A 25,080-nucleotide genomic window follows, 5' to 3' on the forward strand; every position below is an offset into this window, starting at 1 on the left:
GTGCCCCATAGAGTCTCATCAACACCTCCTTACTCTTATACACTATTCCTCTTGAAATGAATGCCAACAGAGAGAAGGAGGATAAGAGAAGACATGATAGAGGTATACAAGATAATAAGAGGAATAGATAGAGTGGATAGCCAGCGCCTCTTCCCCAGGGCACCACTGCTCAATACAAGAGGACATGGCTTTAAGGTAAGGGGTGGGAAGTTCAAGGGGGATATTAGAGGAAGGTTTTTTACTCAGAGAGTGGTTGGTGCGTGGAATGCACTGCCTGAGTCAGTGGTGGAGGCAGATACACTGGTGAAGTTTAAGAGACTACTAGACAGGTATATGGAGGAATTTAAGGTGGGGGCTTATATGGGAGGCAGGGTTTGAGGGTCGGCACAACATTGTGGGCCGAAGGGCCTGTAATGTGCTGTACTATTCTATGTTCAATGTTCTATGTTCTATAGCATTCGTTTTCCTTACTGCCAATCCAACCTGGTGGTTAACCTTTAGGGTATCCTGCACGAGGACCCCCAAGTCCCTTTGCACTTCCGATTTTTGAATTTTCTCCCCATCTAAATACCTGCCCCATTATTTCTTCTTCCAAAATGTACAACTGTACATTTCTCAACATTGTATCTCATCTGCCATTTCTTTACCCACTCTCCTAAACTGACCAAGTCTCTTTGCAACCTTTCCGTTTCTTCAACACTTCCTGCTCCTCCACCTATCTTGGTGTCATCCACAAATTTAGCCACAAAACCATTTAATCCATAATCTAAATTATCGATATACATTGTAAAAAGAAGTGGCCCCAACACCGACCCCTGCGGGACACCACTAGTAACCGGCAACCAATCAGAATAGGATCCCATTATTCCCACCCTTTGCTTTCTGCCTATCAGCCAATGCTCCACCCATTTCAATATCTTTCCTGTAATTCCATGGGCTCTCATCTTATTAAGCAGCCTCTTATGCAGCACCTTATCGAAGGCCTTTTGAAAATCCAAATACACAACATCCACAGCCTCTCCCTTGTCAATCTTATTTGAGATTACCTCAAAAGATTCCAATAGGTTGGTGAGGCAGGATCTTCCCTTTATGAAACCCATGCTGGCTTGGGCCTATCTTGTTATGCACCTCGAGGTATTTCATAACCTCGTCCTTGAGGATCGACTCCAATAACTTGCCAACTACCGATGTCAGACTAATAGGTCTGTAATTTTCTTTTTGCTGCCTCCCTCCTTTCTTAAACAGCTGAACTACATTTGCGACCTTCCAGTCCTCCGGAACCATGCCAGAGTCTATTGATTCCTGGAAGATCATTTCCAATGCCTCCACAATCTCCAAAGCCACCTCCTTCAGAACCCGTGGGTGCACCTCATCCGGTTCGGGAGACTTATCTATCCTTAGTCCATTTAGCTTCCCAAGCACTTTCTCTCTAGTAATCTTGACTGTACCTAACTCTATTCCCTGAGGCCTCTGGTTATCAGGTATGTTGCTAATGTCTTCCACTGTGAAGACTGATGCAAAATACTCATTTAGTTCCTCTGCCAACTCTTTGTTGGTGAACAAGATTCTGCAGATGCTGGAAGAAGGGTCTCAGCCCGAAATGTCAACTATTCTCTTGCCTCCATAGATGCTGACTGACCTGCTGAGTTCCTCCAGCATCTTATGTGTGTTGCTCTGGATTTGGTGTTATGCAATGAACCAGATTTGATTGGGAGCTTAAAGTAAAAGGGCCCTTAGGATGCAATGAGCATATGAGAAAATTCACCCTGCAATATGAAAGGGAAAAAATTCAATGTATCAGTATTACTATTGAGTAAAGGTAACTACTTTGGCAAGTTTATTGGCAGGGAACCTAGCAGGGATGACAGCAGAGCAGCAAAGGCAGCAGTTTCTGGGAGTAATTCTGAAGATACAGAATCATTTTATGGCAAAGAAGAAGCATTCTAATGGAAGGAAATGGCAACCATGCCTGACAAGGGAAGTCAAAGACATCGTAAAAGCGAAAGAGATGGCATACAATATTGCAAAAGTTAGGGGGAAGCTAGAGGATTGGAAGCTTTTTAAAACCAACAGAAGGTAACTATAAAAAGCAATAAGGAGAGAACAATGAAAAAAGAAGGTAAAGAAGGCAGTAATATTAAAGAGGATACCAAAAGTTTTTTTCAGGTATATATAGAGGCAAGAATGGACATCAGACATCTGGAGAAGTAGCATGGGGAGTAAAGAAGTGGCAGACGAACTAGCTAAGTATTTTGCATCACTCTTTACTATGGAAGACACTAGCAACATGCCAGAAATTTGAGAGAGTTAGGAGGCAAAAATGAGTGCAGTCACTATTCAAAATGTGCTTTGGAAGCTGAAAGGTCTGAAGGTGGACCAGATGGACTACACTCTCGGGTTCTGAAAGAGGTAGCTGAAGAAATTGTGGATGCATTTGTAGTGCTCTTTGAAGAACCACTGGATTCTGGAATGATACTAGAGGACTGGAAAAACACAAATGCCACTCCACACTATATGTGGCTGAGAATGTGGTTGAGAGAGAGAATAAATTGGCCATGATGGAATAGTGGAGCAGATTTGATGGACACAATGGCCTAACTCTGCTCCCACATCTTCTGGTCTTATAAGAAGGGAGGGAGGCAAAAGGCAGGAAATTATAGTGGGTTAGTCTGACTTGAGGTACTGGTAGGATCTTAGAGTCCATTATTAAGGATGAGGTTTTGGGGTAACTTTCAGGTTGAATCGGTAGTAAGGAAAACAAATGCAATATTAGCATTTATTTTGAGAGGACTAGAATATAAAAGCAAAGATGTAAATATGAGGCTTTAAAGGCATTGGCCAGACCACATTTGGATTTTTATATGCAATTTTGGATCTCATATCTAAGGAAGGATGTGCTGGCATTGGAGAGCATCCAAAGGAATTTTACAGGAATACTGAAAGGCCAGGATAGAGTGGACATGATGAGAATGTTTCCAATAGTGGGAGAGCCTAGAATAAAAGGATATCCCTTTAGAACAAAGATGAGGAAGAATTTCTTTAGCCAGTCAGTGGTGAATCTGTGGAATTCATTGGCACTTATGGCTGCAGAGGCCAAGTCATTGTGTATATTTAAAGCAGAGGTCAATAGGTTCTTGATCAGTAAGGGTGTCAAAGGTTATTGGAAAAAAGAGAGTAGACTGGGGTTGAGAGGGAAAAAATAACCTGCCATGATGGAATGGTGGAGCAGACACAATGGGCCAAATGGCCTAATTCCGTTCCTATGTCTTATGGTTACAACAGGAACTATGAAATGACTGCAAAGGTTTCTAGTGCCCCTTAGTGGCACAATCTGTCAGGCACACAACCTGTAACTTTCAATAAGAGCATTAGCAGATTTCAGGGGAAAAGTGTTGAGGTGAAAAAGGAAATTGCAGGCTTAGGTAAATAATATAAAAACACATAAAAGAGAATTTGTAATCTAGTGAAGGCAATGTGAGATCCTCCAGTTATTTGCAGAACAGAAACACATTATGGTTAATTGGACCATCAGTTAATCAGGGCAGCCACTTATTTGGGACAACTCTTAAAGAACAAAACCTAATCAAGAAAATATCTGGGATTCTATTTGTTTATTTGGGACACTGTACCACTTAATTAGGGCAGCAGACTTTTGCCAAACAGTTTCCAACTCATGTTAGCACATGAATTGTGTGGCCGTTAGACACTACACTGTGCTTACAGCGAAGTTTTTAAATAGTGTCAATTGCCTGTGTTATTCGGGTTCAAAAAGCAGTGATTTTTGTCATTGATAGTTGGCGAGAAATAAGCAGTAAGACAATCCGGAACTGTTTTGCTCGCTGGGCTTGGAGATGCTAGAAACAGCCAGGAGTAAAAATGAAACAATTTCTCTACTTCAGCAAATTAGGAACTACAGAGAATTTGAAGGTGTTGACAATCACCTTGGATGGTACAATGAAGATGAAGATTTGGAAGATGCAATTATCTATAGCATTGTATGACAGCAGTCCATTATCTACACTAGGTGCCCACATTGATTTTGTTCATTTACAGTCAATCAAAAGGACACGGCAGCATATACTGCCATACAGGTATATGGAGGAATTTAAGGTGGGGGCTTATATGGGAGGTTTCTATGTTCTATAAATGTTGATGACTACTAGGAATTAATACACAATTTTATAGTATTTTAGCAATATTGATAGTGTTCTAATTTGTTCTGTATTTCATTTAAATACATAATTTGTTACTCAGTTAAATGGTAGTTTGTCATTTTTTTAATACTTTTTTTCACCATTTCCCATGAAACTTTGGTTAATTAAGGCAGCTACTTAACTGGGCCAAAATGTACTGGTGCTGATATGTCCAAAGTAACTAGTCCACTGTATTTGGTTCAACAAACCCATGGACATTGTGTACATCTCCATGAACCTCTTTCCACCCCTCTTTATTTCAATCTATCAAAACATGGTTCTCAGGTGGCAAGGTTTGTTTGGAAATAATTATCACATTCCCTCCTATCTTTCAGTGACTCCTACCATTTGTTCTCTAACATGTACATGCTCACAGTACAGAGCCTTTCCACACCTGCAAAACACTCAAACAACTATAGAGTGTACATAGCACTGCCGACCAGAGATGGATTCCTATGCAACAGTATCTTTTAAAACCCAAGTAGGTAGTTCTAAATTCTCAAAGAGTCTTAATTTCTTTTGAACTAATTAATAAATGAAAATGTGCTCAAGGCAATTTTTAAAAAATGAACACAGCAGTTTTCTTCCTCTCCACATCCACTCTATCAAGGCCTTTCACCATTCAATAGGTTTCAGTTAGGTCACACCTCATTCTTCTGAGTTCTAGTGAATACAGGCCCAGAACCATTAAATGCTCTTCACACGACAAGCCAGGTTGATCCTGTCTCTGCCCGCAGAAAAGGCAAGAAATTTCTCCTCTCTCTGAATGAATGGCCCAAGAGGGACCCCTCCCCATATCATATTTACATGACTTAAGTTATTTCACTTTAAAGAACTCTACAATATCTGTACAAAACACACTCCAAGTGACAACAAATGGTTATTCTAATGCAGACTTCCCCCTTCTGTTTAGAAAAGAACATTTCCATTTACACTGGAGCTTTCATCATTAACATTTTTATGTGTATCAGTCATTGCTGCAATATAAGAAGCACAGCAGCCAATGTGCACAGCAAACTTACACAAAGAATGACATGATAGTGACCAGGGATTTTTTTTTTAATTTAAGAAATGTGATTAGGTAATTCTTTGAAATAGCATAAGGGATCATCTAGTCTCATTTTAGACATTCAGCACAGATTTCATTTAAGTCAAAGGTTACAGGGAAAAGGCAGGAGAATGGGGTTGAGAGGGATAATAAATCAACCACAATGGGAATGATGGAGCAGACTCGATAGGTCAAGGGGCCTAATTCTGGTCCGATGCCTTGTAGTTTTAATATCTCAAAGTATTCAAACGTGTGACAACTCCAGCAGTATTACACAGGAACATGCTCCAAAGTTTTTGTGCTTGCATCTTTGGAACTGTACTTGAACCCACAATCTTTTGACTGAACTGGCTGACACCTAACTATCTTTGAACTTTTCTTAAATTCTGATAAAGGGCCCAGACGCTATCTAACCTGCTGAGCATTTTTTTAAATTCAGGTTTTCAGCTGGGACCACTTATGTCACTAATCAGCAATCAACTTAAGCAAATAAGTTTCTCTTTTTTTTAAAAGATAAACAAGCAATAACCTAGACCATAATTAGTATAAAACAACAAATTAAACTCAAACATTAGTCCCTACTTGATTTGTACATTCCAGACTCTCCCTGAACACCCTGCATGGTACACCCAGAGCCAGATGCACATCATCCCTCTCCCTCAAGCTGGCTCAATCTTATAGAATCAATTTACCATCCTACCCTGTGACTTCCTGCACTGTTATAGTGAAACCCAACATAACCCCGAGGAACTTCACTTCCTGTCACAGTACCGTGCAGCATTCTGAACTCAATGTCCCTTCCCTCACTGTATCAGAACAGACTATTTCCGCTGCGTGGCCAGTCTGCACCAGTTGCTTAATTTTTCTCTGATTTACTATTTGCAATACCTCACATTTCATTGACATCCTCCAACTGTCCCCTTCACCAATTTAACTCTCCAACAACCCTGGCCTCACCCTAACACAAGCAATCCCTTTGTTATATTCAACGCTCCCCCATTTTTCCTGCAACTTAAACTTAGCTTTTCTTCCTCTTCCCCTCGCGAGCTCTAACCAAAAAAATCCCGAATGTTAACCATAAACTGCTTTTCATTCCACACACGGTGCTTGACCCAGTCAGTGGTTCCAGTATGTTCTGTTTATTTTTCAAATTGACAGATTATCTCGTGAGAGCTGACGATAGTTCTGCGGGTTGCCTTGGTGATGTTTTTGGTCCCGGCGCTGGATTGGACGTTTCGGCGGAGAAGCGGGCCAATAGCGGGAGTCTACTTTGCTTTGCGAACTCTGCGCGGAAAGCTCGAACCGGCTGAGGAGAACGGGCTTCTGTCGCGATCGAAGTCGGAACGGTGTGGACGTTGAAATTTGGGCGCCTCCTTCGCCAAAGAAAAGTTTATCATGACAGAGGCCTTGAAGAAAACGAACCCCGTTACGTCAGCTTCCAGGTGAGAATCGTCGGGGGAAGATTTTCATTTTGAGCTCGCGCCTGAAAAGCACCACAACCAACGGTTCATGACAAGCATGTTTACGTGAATCTAATCATTGACTGAACTGTTACTCAATATAAAAGAAAAGGCAGTTGTGCATTCATCTTGCACTGTTTCCAATTTCGGCTAGTTTCAGAGCATTTAACAATTGAGTATTTAATAAATTGATTGGCGATTTAATAAACAGTCGACGTTTTAGGCTGAGACCCTTCAACGGGACTGAAAAGGAAGGATCTAGAAGCCAGAATATGGAGGTGGTGGTGGGGAGGAGTACAAGCTGGCAAGTGATAGGTGAAATCGGGTGAGGGGGAAGGTTCACAAACACAAGAAAATCTACAGATGCTGGAAATCCAAGCAACACACACAAGATGCTGGAGGAACTCAGCAGGCCAGGCAGCGTCTATGGGAAGGTTGGTGGGTGGGGATGATATGAGTAGCTGGGAAGTGATAGGTTGAGGAGTTAAAGGGCTGAAGAAATCTGATAAAGAGGACAGTGGACTATGGCTAAAGGGGAGGAGGCGGGGAACCAGAGGGAGATGATGAGCAGCAGGTCATGAAGGTGGGAAGGGGTGGGAGGGTCACCAGAGTGAGAGAAAATAAAAGGGAGAGGGAAATAGAGGGGAGTGGTTACTGGAAGTTAGAGAAATCTGTTTATACCATCACGTTGGAGATGATGCAGATAGAATATGAGGTGTTACTCATCCAACAGCTTTGTTGTGGAAGTGGAGGAGGCAGTGGACAAACATATTGCTCAGGGAATAGGAAGTCAAAAGTGGCTACTGGGATATCCTGGTTGTGCAGTGAACAGAGTGAAAGCACACCCCTCCTCCCCCAATCTATATCCAGGCTCTGAATGGTGGTGAGGAGGGAGGAGGTGTGTTCTGTGTTTGTTGAGTGATGTGTATTAATCAGGATACATTGGTGAGACCAATTGTAAATTGGGGGACCACTTCATCAAGCACCTCCACTCCATCCACCAAAAGCAGGACTTCCTGGTGGCCAAATATTTTAATTCCCATTTCCACATGTTGGTCCATGGCTTTTTTGTGGCCACGCTCAAGGTGGAGGAGTACTACCTTGTATTCCATCCGGGTAGTCCCCAACCTGATGGCATGAATATCGATTTCTCCTTCCTGTTTTAAAAAGAAATTCCCTCCCCTTCCTCCTCTACTCACCACTCTAACTTTTACCTTCTCTCACCTGCCTATCACCTCCCTCTGGGTCCCCTCCTCCTTCCCTCTCTCCTGTGGTCCACTCTCCTCTCCTATCAGATTCCTTTTTTGCCAACCCTTGACCTTTTCCACCCACCTGGCTTTCACCTCTTACCTTCCAGCTGACTCTCTTCCCCTCCTCCACCTTTTAATTCTGGTGTCTTCCCCCTTCTTTCTCAATCCTGAAGAATGGTCTTGGCCCGAAAAGTGGACTGTCTATTCATTTCCATAGATGCTACCTGACCTGCTGAGTTCCTCTAGCATTTTGTGTGTGTTACTTTGGATTATACTCTGTTCTTAAATATAAAAGCGTCTAACCCAGGAGGGTGGATGAGGCCTCGGGTCAATATTTGATCCAGAAGACTACATCTTCAGTGGTGCAGCAGTCTCTTAGTATTAGCACAACCGTTTTCTTTTAAAATATGGAAACTTTTTTCGTATGAGGGCTCAAACACACCAACTTCAACCCAGGGTATCAATCAAATTGCAGCTGACACTCTGAAAATAAAAAGATGGTCATTTAATTAGACAGATTGTACCTTAACTGCAAAATATTATACAATGTTCTCTTCATTACATTGAAGATCTGACCAAGGTGACCTGTCTACAATGTCTGGGATGGAACTCTTAAACTACTGTAGGTGGTTAGGGAATCTCTGTGAATATGCTGAGCTTTTGTAATCATTTTGTGAAAACCATTTTCAGAATGATGGGATTGGGCCATCCTTGCAGGAGCTTTCTGAGGGAACGTTAAACAACAGGAATGGGAACCTGTGAAATGTGAAAACTGGATAATATATTTCCAAACAAAAATCAAATCAGGCTAGTTGGCATTAGTGAAGAAATGGTTAATGTTTCTCTGGAACTCAAAAATATGAAGTGAGCAAAGGTAAGGGTATTGTGGAGAGCTTCTTGGATGTTGTAACAAATCATGTTAATTAACTTGAGGAATAAAAGCTTTTAACAAGCTGTTAACCTGCCTTAGTTCATAGCCAATGAACTTGCCAAGTAAAAATCATGTTTATGCACACAGTCAACAAGGTCTTTGTATAGTGATGTAAAATAGCTCCCCGTAGCAGTAGGTTATATTACTTAAAGTGATCATCAGAAACTGAATTGGGGCATTAAACTGGTACTGTGTGTTGTAGGGAGCCGATGTGGGTACAGCAGTAGTTTTAGCAAAGACCATTGCAAGAATAAGGGATGATCTATTCAATATACGTATACTGTAATTGATTTACTTATTATTCTTTTTATTTAATTTATTATTTTTTCTCTCTTCTATATATTATGTATTGCATTGAACTGCTATTGCCAAGTTAACAAATTTCACGTCACATAAACCTGATTCTGATTCTGGGCAGGGCTTTACCAAGTTGTATCCTTTATCCCATTGGGTCAAACCTTGTGAAGGTTAGCTCCATAACTTTAGAACTTGAAGGACTAGTTTTATCTCTTGGCCCTTTTGTCGGCAGATTTCCAGCCCCAGCAATCCCAGTCACATCAAAAATAAGTTGGAGCACATGATCTACTAAGTGGTAGTTTGCATAGCAGTTCCTTAAGGTGCAAGCATAGTTGAGCCCTCTTGGTATCGAGAATCTTTCACAGTTCTACCCAGCCCTGTTTAAGAAACAGAAGTAGGAGTTGGCCATTCAGCCCTTTCTGCCCAGTCTGCCATTCAATCATCATGGCTGATCTTTTACCCCAGTTCCCCTTTGCTGAAGTAACCTGATAAAGCTTCATTCCTTTAATATCAAAATTCCATTTGTGATTTGATAAATGGCAGTGAATTTACCTCCCATAGCCCTTGTTGGCAGAGAACTCTGAAGAATTACGAGCCTCCAAGAAATTTCTTCTTGTCCCTGTCCTGAATGGCAAACCCTTAACTTCATTCTGTGTCCCTGGTCCTAGACACTCCAGCCCCGTGAAGAGTCATGCCTGCACACTATCAAGCCCCATATTTAAAAGGAAATTTTTTTTTAAGCTTATGAGGACACGCAGTCCTCTTTTATTGTCATTTAGTAATGCATGCATTAAGAAATGATACAATGTTTTTCCAGAATGATATCACAGAAACACATGACAAACCAAGACTGAAAAACTAACAAAAACCACATAATTATAACATATAGTTACAACAGTGCAAAGCAATACCGTAATTTGATAAGAACAGACCATGGGCACGGTACAGTCTCAAAGTCTCTCGAAAGTCCCATCATCTCACGCAGACGGTAAACCTCCAGTGCGGCAAACTTGCCAATGCACCATCCCGGAAGCATCCGACCACAGTCCGACTCCGAGTCCGTCCGAAAACTCCAAGCCTCCAACCAACTCTCCGACACCGATGCACCGAGCACCATCTCTGCCGAGCGCTTCGGTCCCGGCAACAGGCAATAGGCAAGGCTGAAGATTTGGGGCCTTCCCTCCGGAGATTCTCAATCATGCAGTGGCAGCGAAGCAGGCATTTCAGAAGTTTCTCCAGATGTTCCTCCGTGCTTCTTCACGTCTGTCTCTATCAAATCAGGATTGTGCACGGCATCCTACTTCACAGATACGATATCAATTCAGAATGGCTCCGTGTGCTGCCTGTTTAATGCCCGTTTAAGCAAGATTCCCTCTCATTCTTAAATTCCAAGAGAGTATAGGCCCGACTTCACTAATCTCTTATTGTATGTAATCTTGTCCTACCTCTCCTGATGTCCAGCAACTCCTTTGTGCCCACATTGGATGAGGTCCCATTGCATTAGAGACAGACTATTATGCTTGATATGTAAGGCTCAGTTTGCAATGAACACAATTTGTGCAAGGGTTCAAGAAACTTAAACCAGTTTGTCAATATCAAGCAGTAGAGCAGGAAGAAGTAGGGTACAGGCTTGCGGTCAAGAAAATGCCCCCAGACTGATGTTGTAACACTACTTAAAAATCCAGAGTCATTCAAAATATTTAAGAAATTTCCAGCCAAAAGACATCTGCCTCTGATTCTTGCAATCAGACCAGGTAAGATTGGATTCCCCTGCCCTTGTGCTAAGGCAGCTCTCACCCCTCTCAGGATTATTTCAGTGTGAGTTGCCGAAGCTGTTGTAGCTAATGTCAGAATCAGGTTTATTATCACTGATACATGGTGTGAAATTTGTTGTTTTGTGTGAGACAAATTACTGTAAGTTACACAAAAAATGCAAAAGAGGAATAGCAAGGTAGTGTTCATGGAATATTCAGAAATCTGATGGAGGGGAAGAAGCTGTTCGTAAAATGTTAAATATGGGTCTTCAAGCTTCTGTAGCTCATCCTTGATGGTAGTAATGAAAAGAGGGCATATTCCAGATCATAAGGGTCCTTAATGATGGAGGACATCTTCTTGAGGCACTACCTTCTGAAGATGTCCCTGATGATGGGGAGGGTTGTGCCCATGATGGAGCCGTTTGAGGCTACAAGCTCTGCAGCCTCTTTCGATCCTGTGCACTGGAGCCTCCATACCAGGCTGTGATGCAGTCCGTCAGAATGCTCTCCATAGTACATCTACAGAAATTTTTTAGGGATTTGGTGATGTGCCAAATCTCAAACTCCTATGTGAAGTACTATATAGCCACTGGTGTGCCTTCTTCATGATTACATCAATATATTGTCTCAGGATAGATACTCTAAGGTAATCACTGGTTGCCGTGTAGTCTCTGTATCTGTGTCATATACGCCAATCTGGAATAACTTTCCAAAAGCATATAGATTACACAAATAAAAAATGCTGATGAACGCTGCAGGCCAGGCAGCATCTATAGGAAGAGGTACAGTCAACATTTCAGGGCCGAGACCCTTCGTCAGGACTAGAGTCAAAATGTGGTCCAAAAGTTGAAGGGCCGAAGAAATTATAGATGGAGAGCAGTGAGAGAGGGTTTCACTAAACTCCCATCGAAGAGAAGATTTAGATTTCTTCAGTGTAGGCATCACTGGAAGAGGCTTCGCAGTAGTGAATTGCTTCCTATAGATGCTGCCTGGCCTGCTGCGTTCACCAGCATTTTTTGTGCATGTTGCTTGAATTTCCAGCATCTGCAAATTTCCTCATGTTTAGATTACACAAAGGATGGTTTGAATCAATAAATTTGGAAATTTATTGTATGTTGGGCAGTAGCTGTGGAGCGAGGAAACAGTTTGTGTTTTGGGGCAATGAATTTCAATTTTGACCTATCATTAATTTCCACCTTGATTCAAAGTCCCCTGATTGTTGGAGGCATGCATTTGCATATAATTAGTTTCAGTATACCTGACAGGAAAGTAAAATGCCATTATTTTGCTTTGGTATTGTGTGCTTTGTGATTTGCCAACCAAAATAACTGAATATGTGGTTTCTGGACAGAAATGAATGTAGGATTCGATCTGTAAAGCCGGTTGACGTCAACAAAGAAAACTGTCCTGACCTAGTGAAGCCAGAGAAAGGAGCTACCAAGCGTGGCAGTAGACTACCTGTGCCAGTGAAAAAGTGCAAAGTAAAATCAGCTCCAGACTTCAAAAAGTTGCATCAAAATTGGGATCAAAACTTCCAGAAGGTAAGTTTCGATTGGACTTAAGAAATCTGCTGATTGTATGCAAAAGGTTGAACAGGCTGGGGCTCTTTTTCCATTGAGAGTGGAGACAGATGGTAATGAGATAGAGCTTGGTGGATTAGGCACTGAAATGTCATTTTTCTTGTAGTTTAACTTTCTAAATGCTTTTATTTTGTTTGTATAATCACCTGTTTGTAAAATGCTCACTGGAATTTTTAGTAATTTGTAATATAGCTGGTTCTGGTTTTTTTTTTGGTAGCTTCTTCGTCTGAAGCCTGAGTCACACCATAAGTCAAACTGTTTCATAGCTTGTTCCTATCAAGGAATTTTCTTATCTGTATAGTTTTCATTATATGACAACCATAACTACTTTGTTCTTTGCCTTTTCTTTGTCTTTGGTTCTTGTTTACAGTAGAGAGTTGGTTACTGTTATTTCTTTATTATGAACAGCTAATAAAACAGCTGTAACCACAAGATTTATGCCTCATCCTTGACTACCGAAGAACTTTCTGAACAATATCATCTCAAGATCCAACAAGGTCTTTGAGATGATCAAAGGGTTTTACAAGGCAAATATAGAAAGGATTTTTTTCACTTCTTTAGAGTTATGGTGAAATCTCTTTACTCAGAAAATGTGAAGAGGCGTTATTGAAATAAATAGCAAAGATGCAATTAGACAAAGTTAAGTAAACATGAGGAATAAAGGATAGGTTGAGATGGGTGAGACTATGCTTATGTGAAGCAAAGACATCAACATAGATAAATTGGGTCATTCCAGCTTTCCCCCCCTGTGTTGTTCATCCTATTTAAAGGAAAGGAATTCCAACTTAGTGTCCATTTTAGTTGAAGGAATTTCATTGTTATCTTCTGAACCACTGTAAGCAGAATTTTCATTTGAAATAAATTATTGAAATTTTAGCAAAGCATTTCCAAGAAGTCACTCACACTGGGGTACCAGTGGCACAATTAACTGTAGTAAAATTGGAACAATTTCTTGATGTTACCCCAATCTTCAGGGGCTCACTTGCTCACTTTCTCACTTTGTATGGAAATAAGTCATTGCTTAGTTTGGAGGCTTCTCTTCTAAAAGCATGTACCAAAGGGAACAGTGGACCCTACATGTCTCTGGATTTCTAATTATACAGTCAGCGTTGATTTCCACCACAAAAGATCAGGACACCATCCCAATAAAGTACAATAGGGTGTACGGTTTTATTTTCCTTTCTGCAAGCTTTTCTATGGTATTATTGCACATGGCTGATCTTATAATTAAAACATTTGATCAAACCAGGAATTGTGGTTTATTTTCCCACCTTTGGTACAGAGGTATCACAGCCAGGTCACATTTTTTCAGGAATTTTTGGATTTTTTGTGTGTTCAAAGTTAGGGCTCCCACAGTTAAAAGGTAAAATTAGAATCTTGCTTTGGATGACCTATACTGGCCTTAACTCCTCTCTGCCAATTCCCCATAAGCATTAATTCTTTGATCTTTCAAATATTTATCTATTCCAGCTAAAATATATCAAATTCCTGGCTTCAACCACCTTCAGCAGCAGAGAATTCCAGACTTTCACTACGCTCTTGAGAGAAGCTGTGTGTTCCTCAAGTGCAACTAAGAATGCACATTAAATGTTAACTTTGGGAGAGATAAGCTGGTTGTGAATTTTCGCCAAGTGTTGCTCAATTTGTGCCTAGTGGTGAGGAAGGAATGGCAGGATGCCGTATGAGTTGCATTACCCTTCACCCACTGCCCTCATTGTTGCAATGGTTACAGCTTTGAAAGGTGCTGTCAAAGAAACCAGGGCAAGTTTCTGCAGTGCATTACATAGACAGAGTACGTTGGTGGAGGGAGCTGATGGTTTAGATGGGTGCTCGAGCCTGTTGACTTGCTGCAACATTTCGGGGCGGTGGGGTATTTAGAAACTCTCACTCTTCTAATCTGCTTTGAGATGTTGATTCTTAATAACTGGAGACTTCAAGACTTCCAAATATTCAGCTAAGAAGGCACTCGAATGTGAATCTAAACAGCAAGGCACACACTGGTCCTGCCTGGATCATCATCATTCTCCCGCAAGCCCATGAGGTGTAATGTAAGCAACCTCGTGAGATTGATTTTGCTATCTCGCCAAAGATGATAGGGGGTCTCATTTTAGACTTTTTAATTGTTAACTTGTAAGTTGCTTTGCTGCACTGCAAGCATTTCAGATGAAACTCGCAATGCGTTTTACAATGACCTTAATATAGAGTTGGCATGTTCATTGCAGTGATTTGTTACACTTAGATTAGTGCCAATCATAACAGTTCCTAGACAAAACCGTGTTAAATAATCACAGATTTTAGAGTAAACAATTTTAAGAATCCGTTCATCACTGAAGTCGTATTAACATACTTCAAAGATTATTGCTAGTCACTCCACCTGTCATTCAAAGCCAGTTTAATAAATTCATTTGTTTTCTACATTTCAAAATGGTTGCACATTATTTCATAGTTCATTTAAGATCAGAAGTAATTTGAATGTAATTTTAACCCATTTAATTGTTTAACTGCCAAAATCTGAAATCAACAAATTAAGTCTTTTGCTTTCTTGCTGAATGCCACTGAATTTAGAAGATGTTATTTTATTCTTTGTCATTTTATTCTGAATATGGTTATTCTCTACTTGGATACTTCTATGTTTTGTTTTATTATTCTAGAAACAAACAGCTGCCAAGAAGGCTTGCACACAGCCAGTTCCATTTAACTTTGCAATACCTAGAGGAGCCAAATCATCTGGGCCTGTGAACACAAATCAAACAACTGGTAAAAATACTCTGGAACTGTCGTTGGCAGTAACCAAGGAAGAGTCACTCAAATCTGAGGAAAGTTGTCCAGTTGGTGCCAAATGTGTAATGGTAGATACAGATCTGGCTGCAGTTGAAACAGTACCAACCCTGAAGCCTAACTCTGGAGAGCTACTGCTCCAAGATAAGCAAGGCTTCAATCCTAGTACATCCGATCAACAAATTGACCAGAATGTGGCAATGAAGAAAAAGAAACAGTACGTAAAAATTCATCTCTCTCAGGCTTGCCAACTGTTAAAGAATGAAACATGTTTATACAGAGAAACCATAGACTACAGAATGCTGTTGCAAAGAGGTGTCTTCTTGCATGAAGCTCTTTAACAGATAGTAATTACGCAAATAGAAGGTAGATTTTAATTGCAAAGGGGGTGGAGTATAAAAATTGACAAGTCCTGTTTATAACTATAGGGCATGGGTAAGGCCATGCTTAAAAATGTTGTCATTTCCTTTACTTACGGTGGGATATTCTTGGATCAGAAGCAGTTCAGATAAGGCTCGTCAGGCTAATACTTATTGAAGCTTGAAATGAGAGGTGGATTTTTGAAAACATAAGATTCTGAAGGGGGCTTAACAATGATGCTGAAGAAGTGCTTCCCCTCATGTGGGTAGCACATTTTCCAAAATAATGGTTTGCCCCTTTATGACTGAGAATGTTTGTAGATCTTTAGAATTCTCTACTCCAGAGAGCTGTGGAGGCTGAATTACTGAATTTATTCATCTCAAGAAGATTAGACTTTTGGACTGGGGAGAATTGACAGGAAGGTGTCAGCTGAGGCCAATATCACATCAGATCAGATTGACTGTGATTGTGGTAAATGGCAAGCTCGAGGGCCATGTGTCATACTACTAATGAAGTTATAAATCCATTCACCAATCAGTTACCTAAAATGTTTTTGAATATTTCTTTTTTACATTTACCAACTTCACTTGTAAAAAGGCTATTTGCTGATGAAATGATTGGATTGGCATACTGTGCAGTATTTCTATCTGCACAAGTTAGTTGAAATTACACAAAGTGGCTTCACGAGTTAATATGGGAACAAAAATGTCAGTTATAGAGTATTAATCAGTTATCTCTGCAAAATTATGAAGAATAACCAAATCTATTTGGGGAAAAATGGGAGGGAAATGCGATTTTAAGAAAACAGAGCCTTTTATAAGAACAGAGAAGGATAACGAGGCCATTCAGCCCCTCACCTGAGTATACAATAAAAACACAAGTAATAAACGTAGGAACAGGTCATTCAACACCCTCATTTCCGCACCCATCCCCCCCATCTCTGCAGCTCAATATGTTCATGACTAATCTTTTACCGTGGCATAATTTTCCTACACTAAGCCTATATCCTTTAATTTGGTAAGTTTCTCTTCTGAATATACTTGGCAACTCGGTCTCCAGGAAGCTCTTATTTAAAGAAATACAAAGATTCATTATTCTCTGAATCAAGTAATGTTGTCTTGGTCTTGAGTGCCTATTCCTTATTCTGAGATTCTGAATTCTAATTTTCAAAACCCCAGCCATGGAAAGCAACATTCTTGTAATTAGCTTGTTAAAAATTGCACATTGCCTGTAGAAATAAAGTCCAGGATGCTTTTTCTCCATTGTCTGAGGAATATAATTTAACTGGACTACCCACAGAGCAGGTCAGAGGAAATGATTTTAAATCAGATGAAATCGTTTTAAGTTTGTAATGCACGCTATTATCATTTCAATCATTCTGAGCTGGTTGGTATATATAAAGGTGTTTTTAGCAAGGTTCAGTCCCTGAGTCATCTATGGCATTCAGTGATGTTAAACTACTTAGTCTGTTTTTTGCTTCCTCCTTTGTGGTTAAGTTCTATCCTTACAATTCAGTTACATTTATCTTATTTTTTCTAGCTTTGATCGTTGGCAGGCAAGTCAAACTCCAAGCAAAACCAAGAGCTCCAAGGTCCAGAATTTAGCACCAGGGATCAAGTCGTCTTCCCCAGTGAAAGAAAAAATTGAGATCCTACAGAAAAAGACCATTAAACCAAAAGCAGGTACCTGGACTAAATCCTTTGTTGCTACCTTGGAAGAGGGCCAAATACATGGGGAGACATGTGCATTCTACTCTCCTACTCTCCATTTTAATTGGGCAACATACCACGTGAGCCGATTGAACTAATTGACCCATTACATAAAATGAAAGCCACTTTACTAAAGCATGTTGATTGCTTTTCTCTAGATTGTTACCAACACGTGATTCCAGTAATGTGGAGAAGAGAACTTGTTTTGCCCTCTCCTGGTGTCAATAACAGTTGCTTAGTCACAAAATACATTTTCATTAAAAGATAAAAATTACGTTTCCATTACTTGTATGGAAAACAGAGCCCTGTGATAATTGGGTTCAGTTTCTCCCTGCATGATGGAAGGCATACAATTTCACTTTGTAGGAGAAAAGTACCAAGTGGTACTTGGGGTTAACGGCAGGTTTAAGTGTAGAAAGCATTATAATTTTGAAGTTGCAGGCTGCAAGTTAGTAATTGTGCAATTAACTGACTAATCCAAATACCTAGTTAGTAATATTTTTGTCTCTGAGCCATGACTGTGGCCTATGGAGTTTTTATAAATATTGCTGGAATCTTCAGATTTTTGTTCAACATTCTAACTTGATTCTTCCATTTTTGTAAAACTATACATTTGGTATATTCATTTCAGATGTTTGAATTTGGAATGTAGTTAGCATGCTTTGCACAGGTAACTAACAAGGAATCCAAATAGTAAAAAGTGTAGTGGAGAATTTCAGTGCACATTCCAATCTAGTAATCATTTGAGAGATGAAAATGGGGCTGGGGCATTTTTGCCTGAAATTTCAAGAGCTTGTCTCCACTCCAAATTCCAATTGTTTATTTTTTTGCTCTCAATGTGATTTACCAAGAAATCCCAATAAATTTAATTTTCAAAAAATGTACATCATTGATATTGTGATTTGCAATTTCCTGGGTGTTTTTTTGCACTCTAAAACAGTTGAGGTAAGTTCAGTAGAAAGTGATGAAAAGCATGGCAGTTGCTAAAATCAGCTGACATCATCTGAAGTTACAAGTGATCACCTGAGACTGCAACATGTGTAAGGTTTTGCTTGCACCCATTTTCCTATTCTGCTGTTCTGCTGACACTCAGCTGGACTCCCTACTTCTGGTCTCCTTTCATCAGGCAGTTTACACACTCATCTGCTGCTGGGGCTCCTTGGGAACAGGTATGGCATGTACTGTAATGATCATTAGGGCAGCTCAATAGAGTAATTATGAATTTGGAAATATTTACTGGATAAGCCTTCAGAATGCATTTCTTCCTACTGACACCAGAGTATTGTCTCTTTCACTGCTACCCTCAAATGAAGAGGCATTTCCTTAAAGTGCTATCTGTCTCACAACATAACCATTTACTCTTTGACATTGTTCCGATGTGACTTTGCACATTCAGGTGAATAGTAGTTTTTCTAACGTCTAAATTTAATGAGAAACAAAATGTGACTTCGGTGAATGTTCTATTCTGTTACATAAGCTCCATGAAGAATGGGATTTTCTTCTGTTTCTTAGATGGCCAGATCATAAAAGGTGATCGATGCTAACACACCACAAAAATGTCATAGAAATCAAAAAGCCACCCCTCACTGCCATCTTTCCCATTCCACTGATGACTTCAAAGTGAGGTAGTGAAGGCCTTCCTGGTGTGTGATATTGTAACCATATCAATGGGTCAACTCTGGCTGTCACATTCTCTCTGGTTCTGAGATCTCTTTACATATTGACTTTGGGGTTAGTAATAGCTATCAGATTTTGAAAACCCCAAAAGGCAAAAACCTGCATATCCCCTCCCATGATCTTGAAGCTGTGCAACACACATCAAAGTTGCTGGTGAACGCAGCAGGCCAGGCAGCATCTCTAGGAAGAGGTACAGTCGACGTTTCAGGCCGAGACCCTTCGTCAGGACTAACTGAAGGAAGAGTGAGTAAGGGATTTGAAAGTGGGAGGGGGAGGGGGAGATCCAAAATGATAGGAGAAGACAGGAGGGGGAGGGATGGAGCCAAGAGCTGGACAGGTGATTGGCAAAGGGGATATGAGAGGATCATGGGACAGGAGATCCGGGGAGAAAGACGGGGAGGGGGGGTGTAAAACAGAGGATGGGCAAGGGGTATAGTCAGAGGGACAGAGGGAGAAAAAGGAGAGTGAGAGAAAGAATGTATGTATAAAAATAAATAATGGATGGGGTACGAAGTTAGAGAAGTCGATGTTCATGCCATCAGGTTGGAGGCTACCCAGATGGAATATAAGGTGTTGTTCCTCCAACCTGAGTGTGGCTTCATCTTTACAGTAGAGGAGGCCATAGATAGACATGTCAGAATGGGAATGGGATGTGGAATTAAAATGTGTGGCCACTGGGAGATCCTGCTTTGTCTGGCGGACAGAGCGTAGGTGTTCAGCAAAGCGGTCTCCCAGTCTGCGTCGGGTCTCGCCACTCTCCTTTTTCTCCCTCTGTCCCTCTGACTATACCCCTTGCCCATCCTCTGTTCTCCCCCCCTCCCCCTTGTCTTTCTCCCTGGGCCTCCTGTCCCATGATCCTCTCATATCCCTTTTGCCAATCACCTGTCCAGCTCTTGGCTCCATCCCTCCCCCTCCTGTCTTCTCCTATCATTTTGGATATCCCCCTCCCCCTCTCACTTTCAAATCTCTTACTAGCTCTTCCTTCAGTTAGTCCTGATGAAGGGTCTCGGCCCGAAACGTCGACCGTACCTCTTCCTAGAGATGCTGCCTGGCCTGCTGCATTCACCAGCAACTTTGATGTGTGTTGCTTGAATTTCCAGCATCTGCAGAATTCCTGTTGTTACATCTTGAAGCTGTGTTTTTTTTTTATGTTGCCAACAGAATTGCAACCTATTTTTCCATGAAGCTGGATCACTGATTGGACTCCACCACTGCCTGTTGCAGATCCCAGAGAAGCTGCTATTTTGTTCCAGGCATTAGTAAACCAAGACTAATTTGACTTGCTGCAAATGGAAGTTGTAGGCTCGTGTAACTCATGTAATCTATCTGTGTTGCACACCTTTAAGTACTGACCTCTGAACAGTCATGTGGGTATAATGTTAACTGTGATGCCTGTAGCAAGGAATCAAAGCTATGGGTGCAGATCTTAAAATCTAAGCTGACATTCCCATACAGGAAATGCTTCACTGTTGGACATGCTGTCCACATTGGAACATTAAACTTGAGTGTCTGTCATCAAGGATGTAATAGATCCTATGGTGCCATTTCAAAGAAAAAACCAGAGCAACCTGGTGTCCTTGTCAATATCAATCTCCTAATTGACATCACTGTATGCTGATTGGCAACTACATTTTCTTGAATTGCAACGATTAACTTCAAAAGTGCTTCATTCATTTATTCACCAGATAGCAATACAGATATTTTTGGTAAGTTTCCTGCCATGCCACCGAGCCACCTAATCTCCTTGTCTTCAAGAGGATCGTGTTGGTGAAACTGGAGCATTTCTTCTTTCCTTTTTTATTGTGTTGTTGCTTTTGCTGCATGCTTCTAAAAGGTGGCACACAATATTTGTTTTGAAATTCTTTGCATTCATAGATTGCCTGCTTATGGAAATTGGCATCAGCCTTTTGTAAACCAAAGGTTGCCCAGTTCAGGACTTGGCTAACACTTAACCCACAATCTCAGTAACCTGCCACTGGATAAGAGGGAATGTCCGTTTGTGTATTCTCATTACTGCCATAGCTGAAAATTTATTTGGCCAGTGTGTACTGATTAAGGCTATTTGATCAGATATGCTTTACATTAGAGCCCATTGACATAGCATAGTACTGACAAAGTAGATCATCTGAAACTTATTCAGCACGCTGACGCTCATTCTGGTTTGGATGCATTGTCAGGACCAGAGCTCAGCAGCCTGAGCTGTACTATGTGTGTGCGCCACTGGATATCTAACTTTTAAACTTCTTGTAAACATTTATCAGATCTTGCACCTTTATGATCACTATTATCATCTGGACATGTTCTTTGCCGTGTGCATTTCCCTCCATTGGAATTTTGCATTTATTATGGATCTCTCATTTATTCTGAGTAATGAGAGATTAAAGTTAGGTTTATCATATTTTGTTGGATATATTTACAACTAAGATATCTTGTGTGCCCTTTCATGTGCTTTACCTGTCTGTCATGGGGGTCATGGTCATACAGAAACAGGTCCTTTACCCCACCAATTCTACACAAAACCATCCATTTACACTAATCCTACATTTAATCCCTCTTTTTAAAAAAAAAAAAAATTCTCCCTTCACTTTCATCAACCCTGTCCACCCCTTCCCTTCCCAGCTTCTACCACTCGCCTACACTCTAGGGGCAATTTGCAGTGGCCAATTTTTGGGATGTGGGAGAAAACCAGAGGAAACCCACACAAGTCACAGGGAGACCATCCAGACTTCATGCAGACAACATCCAAGGTCAGAATTAAACCTGAGCCTCTGCCACTGCGCAGCAGTGGCTCTATTAGCTGTGCCTCTGTGTTACCCGCTGTTTCTTTGAATAGGATATACCAACTTTAACATGAGCTATATTACTTTTTAAAGATGAGCATCTGTGCTCACCCTATCTTCCCACTGCCTTAACAGGGATAGAGTTCCTCTTGTCCTTACCTACCACACCATGAGCTTCCATATCCAACATATCATTCTCTGCAACCAACAATATCTTCACTGGGATTCTACCACCAAATACATCTTTACCATCCTCTATCACCCTCCCCCCCCCCCCCCAAACCACTCTCCATTTTCTGCAGAGATCACTCCCTCTGTGATTTCCTTGTCTATTTGTTCCTTCCCACTAATCGCCCTCCTGGCACTTAACCCCTGCAAACGGAACAAAGCTACACCTGCCCATTTACCTCCTCCCTCACCTCCATTCAGGACCCCAAACCTTCCTTCCAGGTAAGGCAACATTTCACCTGCAAATCTATTGGGGTTGTCTACTGTATCCGGTGCTCCCGAAGTGGCCTCCTCTGCACCGGTGAGACCCAAGATACTGTATATTGGGGGATTGCTTTGCAAAGCACCTTTGCTCCATCCACAGCAAGCAGGATTTCCTGGTGGCCAACCATTTTAATTCCAATCCCTTTTCCCATTTTGACATGTTGGTCCACGGCCTCCTCCACTGCAGCGATTAGACAACTCTCAGGTTGGAGGACCAGCACCTCGAATTCTATCTGGGTAACCTCCAACCTGATGGCATGAACATCAATTTCTCTAACTTGCACTAATTTTTCCCCCTTTTCCTTCCCTCTTCTTCCATTCCCCACTCTGGCTTACCTCATACCTTTTCTATTCTCCTCATCTGCCTATCACCTCCCCCTGATGCTGCTCCTCCTCCCCTTTTCCCATGCTGCACTCTCCTCTCCTATCAGATTCCTTCAGCCCTATACCTTTTCCACCCATCACCTCTTAGGTTCTCACTTCATTCCCTCTCCCCCCACCCACCTGTCTCCACCTATCACCTTTATCTTCTACTTCTTCCCTACTCTCTTTTTCTGGCTTCTTCCCCCTTCCTTTCCAGTCCTGATGAAGAGTCTCAACCCAAGACGTCGACTATTTATTTCTTTGTATGAATGCTCCCTGACCTGCTGAGTTCTTCCAGTATTTCGTGTGTGTGTGTGTTGCTGTGGATTTCCAGAATCTCTAATGTTTACATTTTTCAAAATGGCAGAGTTTTCCATTTCCCTCACCAACTGGAAATAAATTACAAACACTTGTACTAATAGCTTTTTTATGTCGAGCATTCATTTGTTCAGTCATCCTTTTAAAGTGGAAGCTATTGCACACTGGTATTTTCCTAAGCAAAGCCCCAGTGTTTCTAATTGTCCATGTATTATATAAACAGTGAGTTTAAGGATTTGATACTAGAATGACAAACTTCACTTGTGGAAGAAGGACATTGATCACAGAGTGGAATGGACTCAGTGCAAGAGCAATGCAGCTAGTGAGGGTCTTGTTTCCCTGCCCTCTCCATGTAGTCCTGCATTTCTCTTAATTCTGCATGTACAATAGCACGGTATTCTGCATGTTTAAAGTGGGAGCAGTGTTTCCATGTGGGAACATCCAGAATAACACTTTTCTATACAATTATAGGCAATAGTGATGGAGATTTTGTGAGTAATCCAATGGCATTACAGAGCATCCTATCGAATATTGGAATTGATGCATTTAATATTATCAGTGACAAACCCAGTCTGGCAAATGGAGTGTCTGTGAAAAAGAGCATCCTAAATTCTAAGCCATCTAATCTAAATCCAGGTATTTTCCATATATTTTTAATAGTTTCTGTATTGTTTCAAACAAGTAGCATTGTTTATATCAGAAGCTGTAAAGAGACCATGGCTACAAGTTTTTTTTTGTGTGGATTTTCTTGATGTAGGTAATATCAAAAGTATGGCACTGGGGAATGCCCTATCGACTGATGACAGGAATACTTTCGGCATCCTCTGTGGCAAATCTAGCATGATAATCCAAGCCCCTGCGAAGGACAGTGTGCTCCATTGCAAGTATCCTGCGCAAAACCCATTTGCGGTAGGTTATTTTGAAAAGAATGCTCAAAGTATTTGCCGCAAACTTGGCTGATATTTGTAAGCAATTTAAGTGTAGGTCTTTACCACAATTAATACTTGCAGTAATTTCAAAATGTTATCTGAGTTTAGTATCATTGTGCGCAATTTTGGCAATAACTTTTCTATATCATGCTTTAATTCGGAGTTCCTTGCTATTTCTTTTGGCCCATGTGAAATGCCCAAGACCAAGCTGTTAAGTGGATTTACAGGGAGTAAAGATTCCCTGGCAAGTACAACTCTATTTGACTGACTTCTGTAGGGGCAGAGGCTTGGTATACAGCACTGGACTTTGCTATATTGCACCTTGAAGTAACTAGCAGATTACACACCATCATGCCCCCTTCCATCCACCATATTCTGGATGAAAAAGCACTGAACTTTGGATGACAGCTTCTGGAAGGCATAACCCAGGAGATTGTGTTTTCTGAGTTTAACAGCTACTTCATTGCAGAAGCAAGCATATCTCCTATATCTGGAATGAACAATTTTTGGGGCCTGACATGTATTTATTCCTGCATTCAGGGACAGAGCATTATTCATGTTCTCACAATTTATGGGCCATTTCTGCTGATCAGAGGCTGCTTCTAGTATAGCCTTCAGTCTCAGGTGCACCAGCCCATATTTGTAACAAAAACAGATTATTTGGTCACTATCATACTTCTGGTAGTGGCCCTTGCAGTGTGCAAATTGCTGCCAGTTTTGATGGAGTGCAACAGGAGCAAAGTTTCACAAGTACTTCATAGGCTACAATGTGCTTTGGGAATTCCAGAGGTGGTGAATGGCATATGCAAATAAATACGAACTAATGTCTAAAGATAAGTTGGTAACCACAGTCCTTGGAAATACCATCTTCACTTAAATTAATGGGATATTGCAATAAATTTGGTTCTTTGTGGCATCCTCTGGAAGTAATACAGGGCTTTAGATTACAATATCCTGCTGATGATTGATCTAATAGATGAATGAGTTATTAATGAGATTTGGATTACATATAGCTTGAGATCTGAACCTATTACAGTTTGTTTGTATTTCTACCCCGTTTGCTCCCAGTAACTCTGAAAATGAACTGCTTAATTGGCCTTTGCTTTCTTTGATATACCCTTGAGGTCATGGGTGACTTGCTTGCACTCTGGTTCTGAGATG

At 41.0% G+C, this 25,080-nt stretch overlaps 1 protein-coding gene across 1 annotated transcript in view; it reads left to right on the top strand.

The window, feature by feature from the left end:
- The first annotated feature begins 6,083 nt into the window (after window positions 1-6,083).
- Window positions 6,084-25,080, top strand: part of LOC140191809 (uncharacterized) — a 41,699-nt gene continuing 22,702 nt past the window's right edge. Inside the window, exons 1-6 of the mRNA XM_072249594.1 lie at window positions 6,084-6,683; window positions 12,285-12,474; window positions 15,165-15,508; window positions 17,191-17,333; window positions 23,462-23,626; window positions 23,748-23,899. Of these exons, the coding sequence (XP_072105695.1) occupies window positions 6,637-6,683; window positions 12,285-12,474; window positions 15,165-15,508; window positions 17,191-17,333; window positions 23,462-23,626; window positions 23,748-23,899 (1,041 nt within the window). The 5' untranslated portion in view covers window positions 6,084-6,636. The remainder of the gene's footprint in view (window positions 6,684-12,284; window positions 12,475-15,164; window positions 15,509-17,190; window positions 17,334-23,461; window positions 23,627-23,747; window positions 23,900-25,080) is intronic.

Source organism: Mobula birostris, chromosome X (genome assembly GCF_030028105.1).
Source record: "Mobula birostris isolate sMobBir1 chromosome X, sMobBir1.hap1, whole genome shotgun sequence".
Classification (NCBI taxonomy): Eukaryota; Metazoa; Chordata; class Chondrichthyes; order Myliobatiformes; family Myliobatidae; genus Mobula; species Mobula birostris.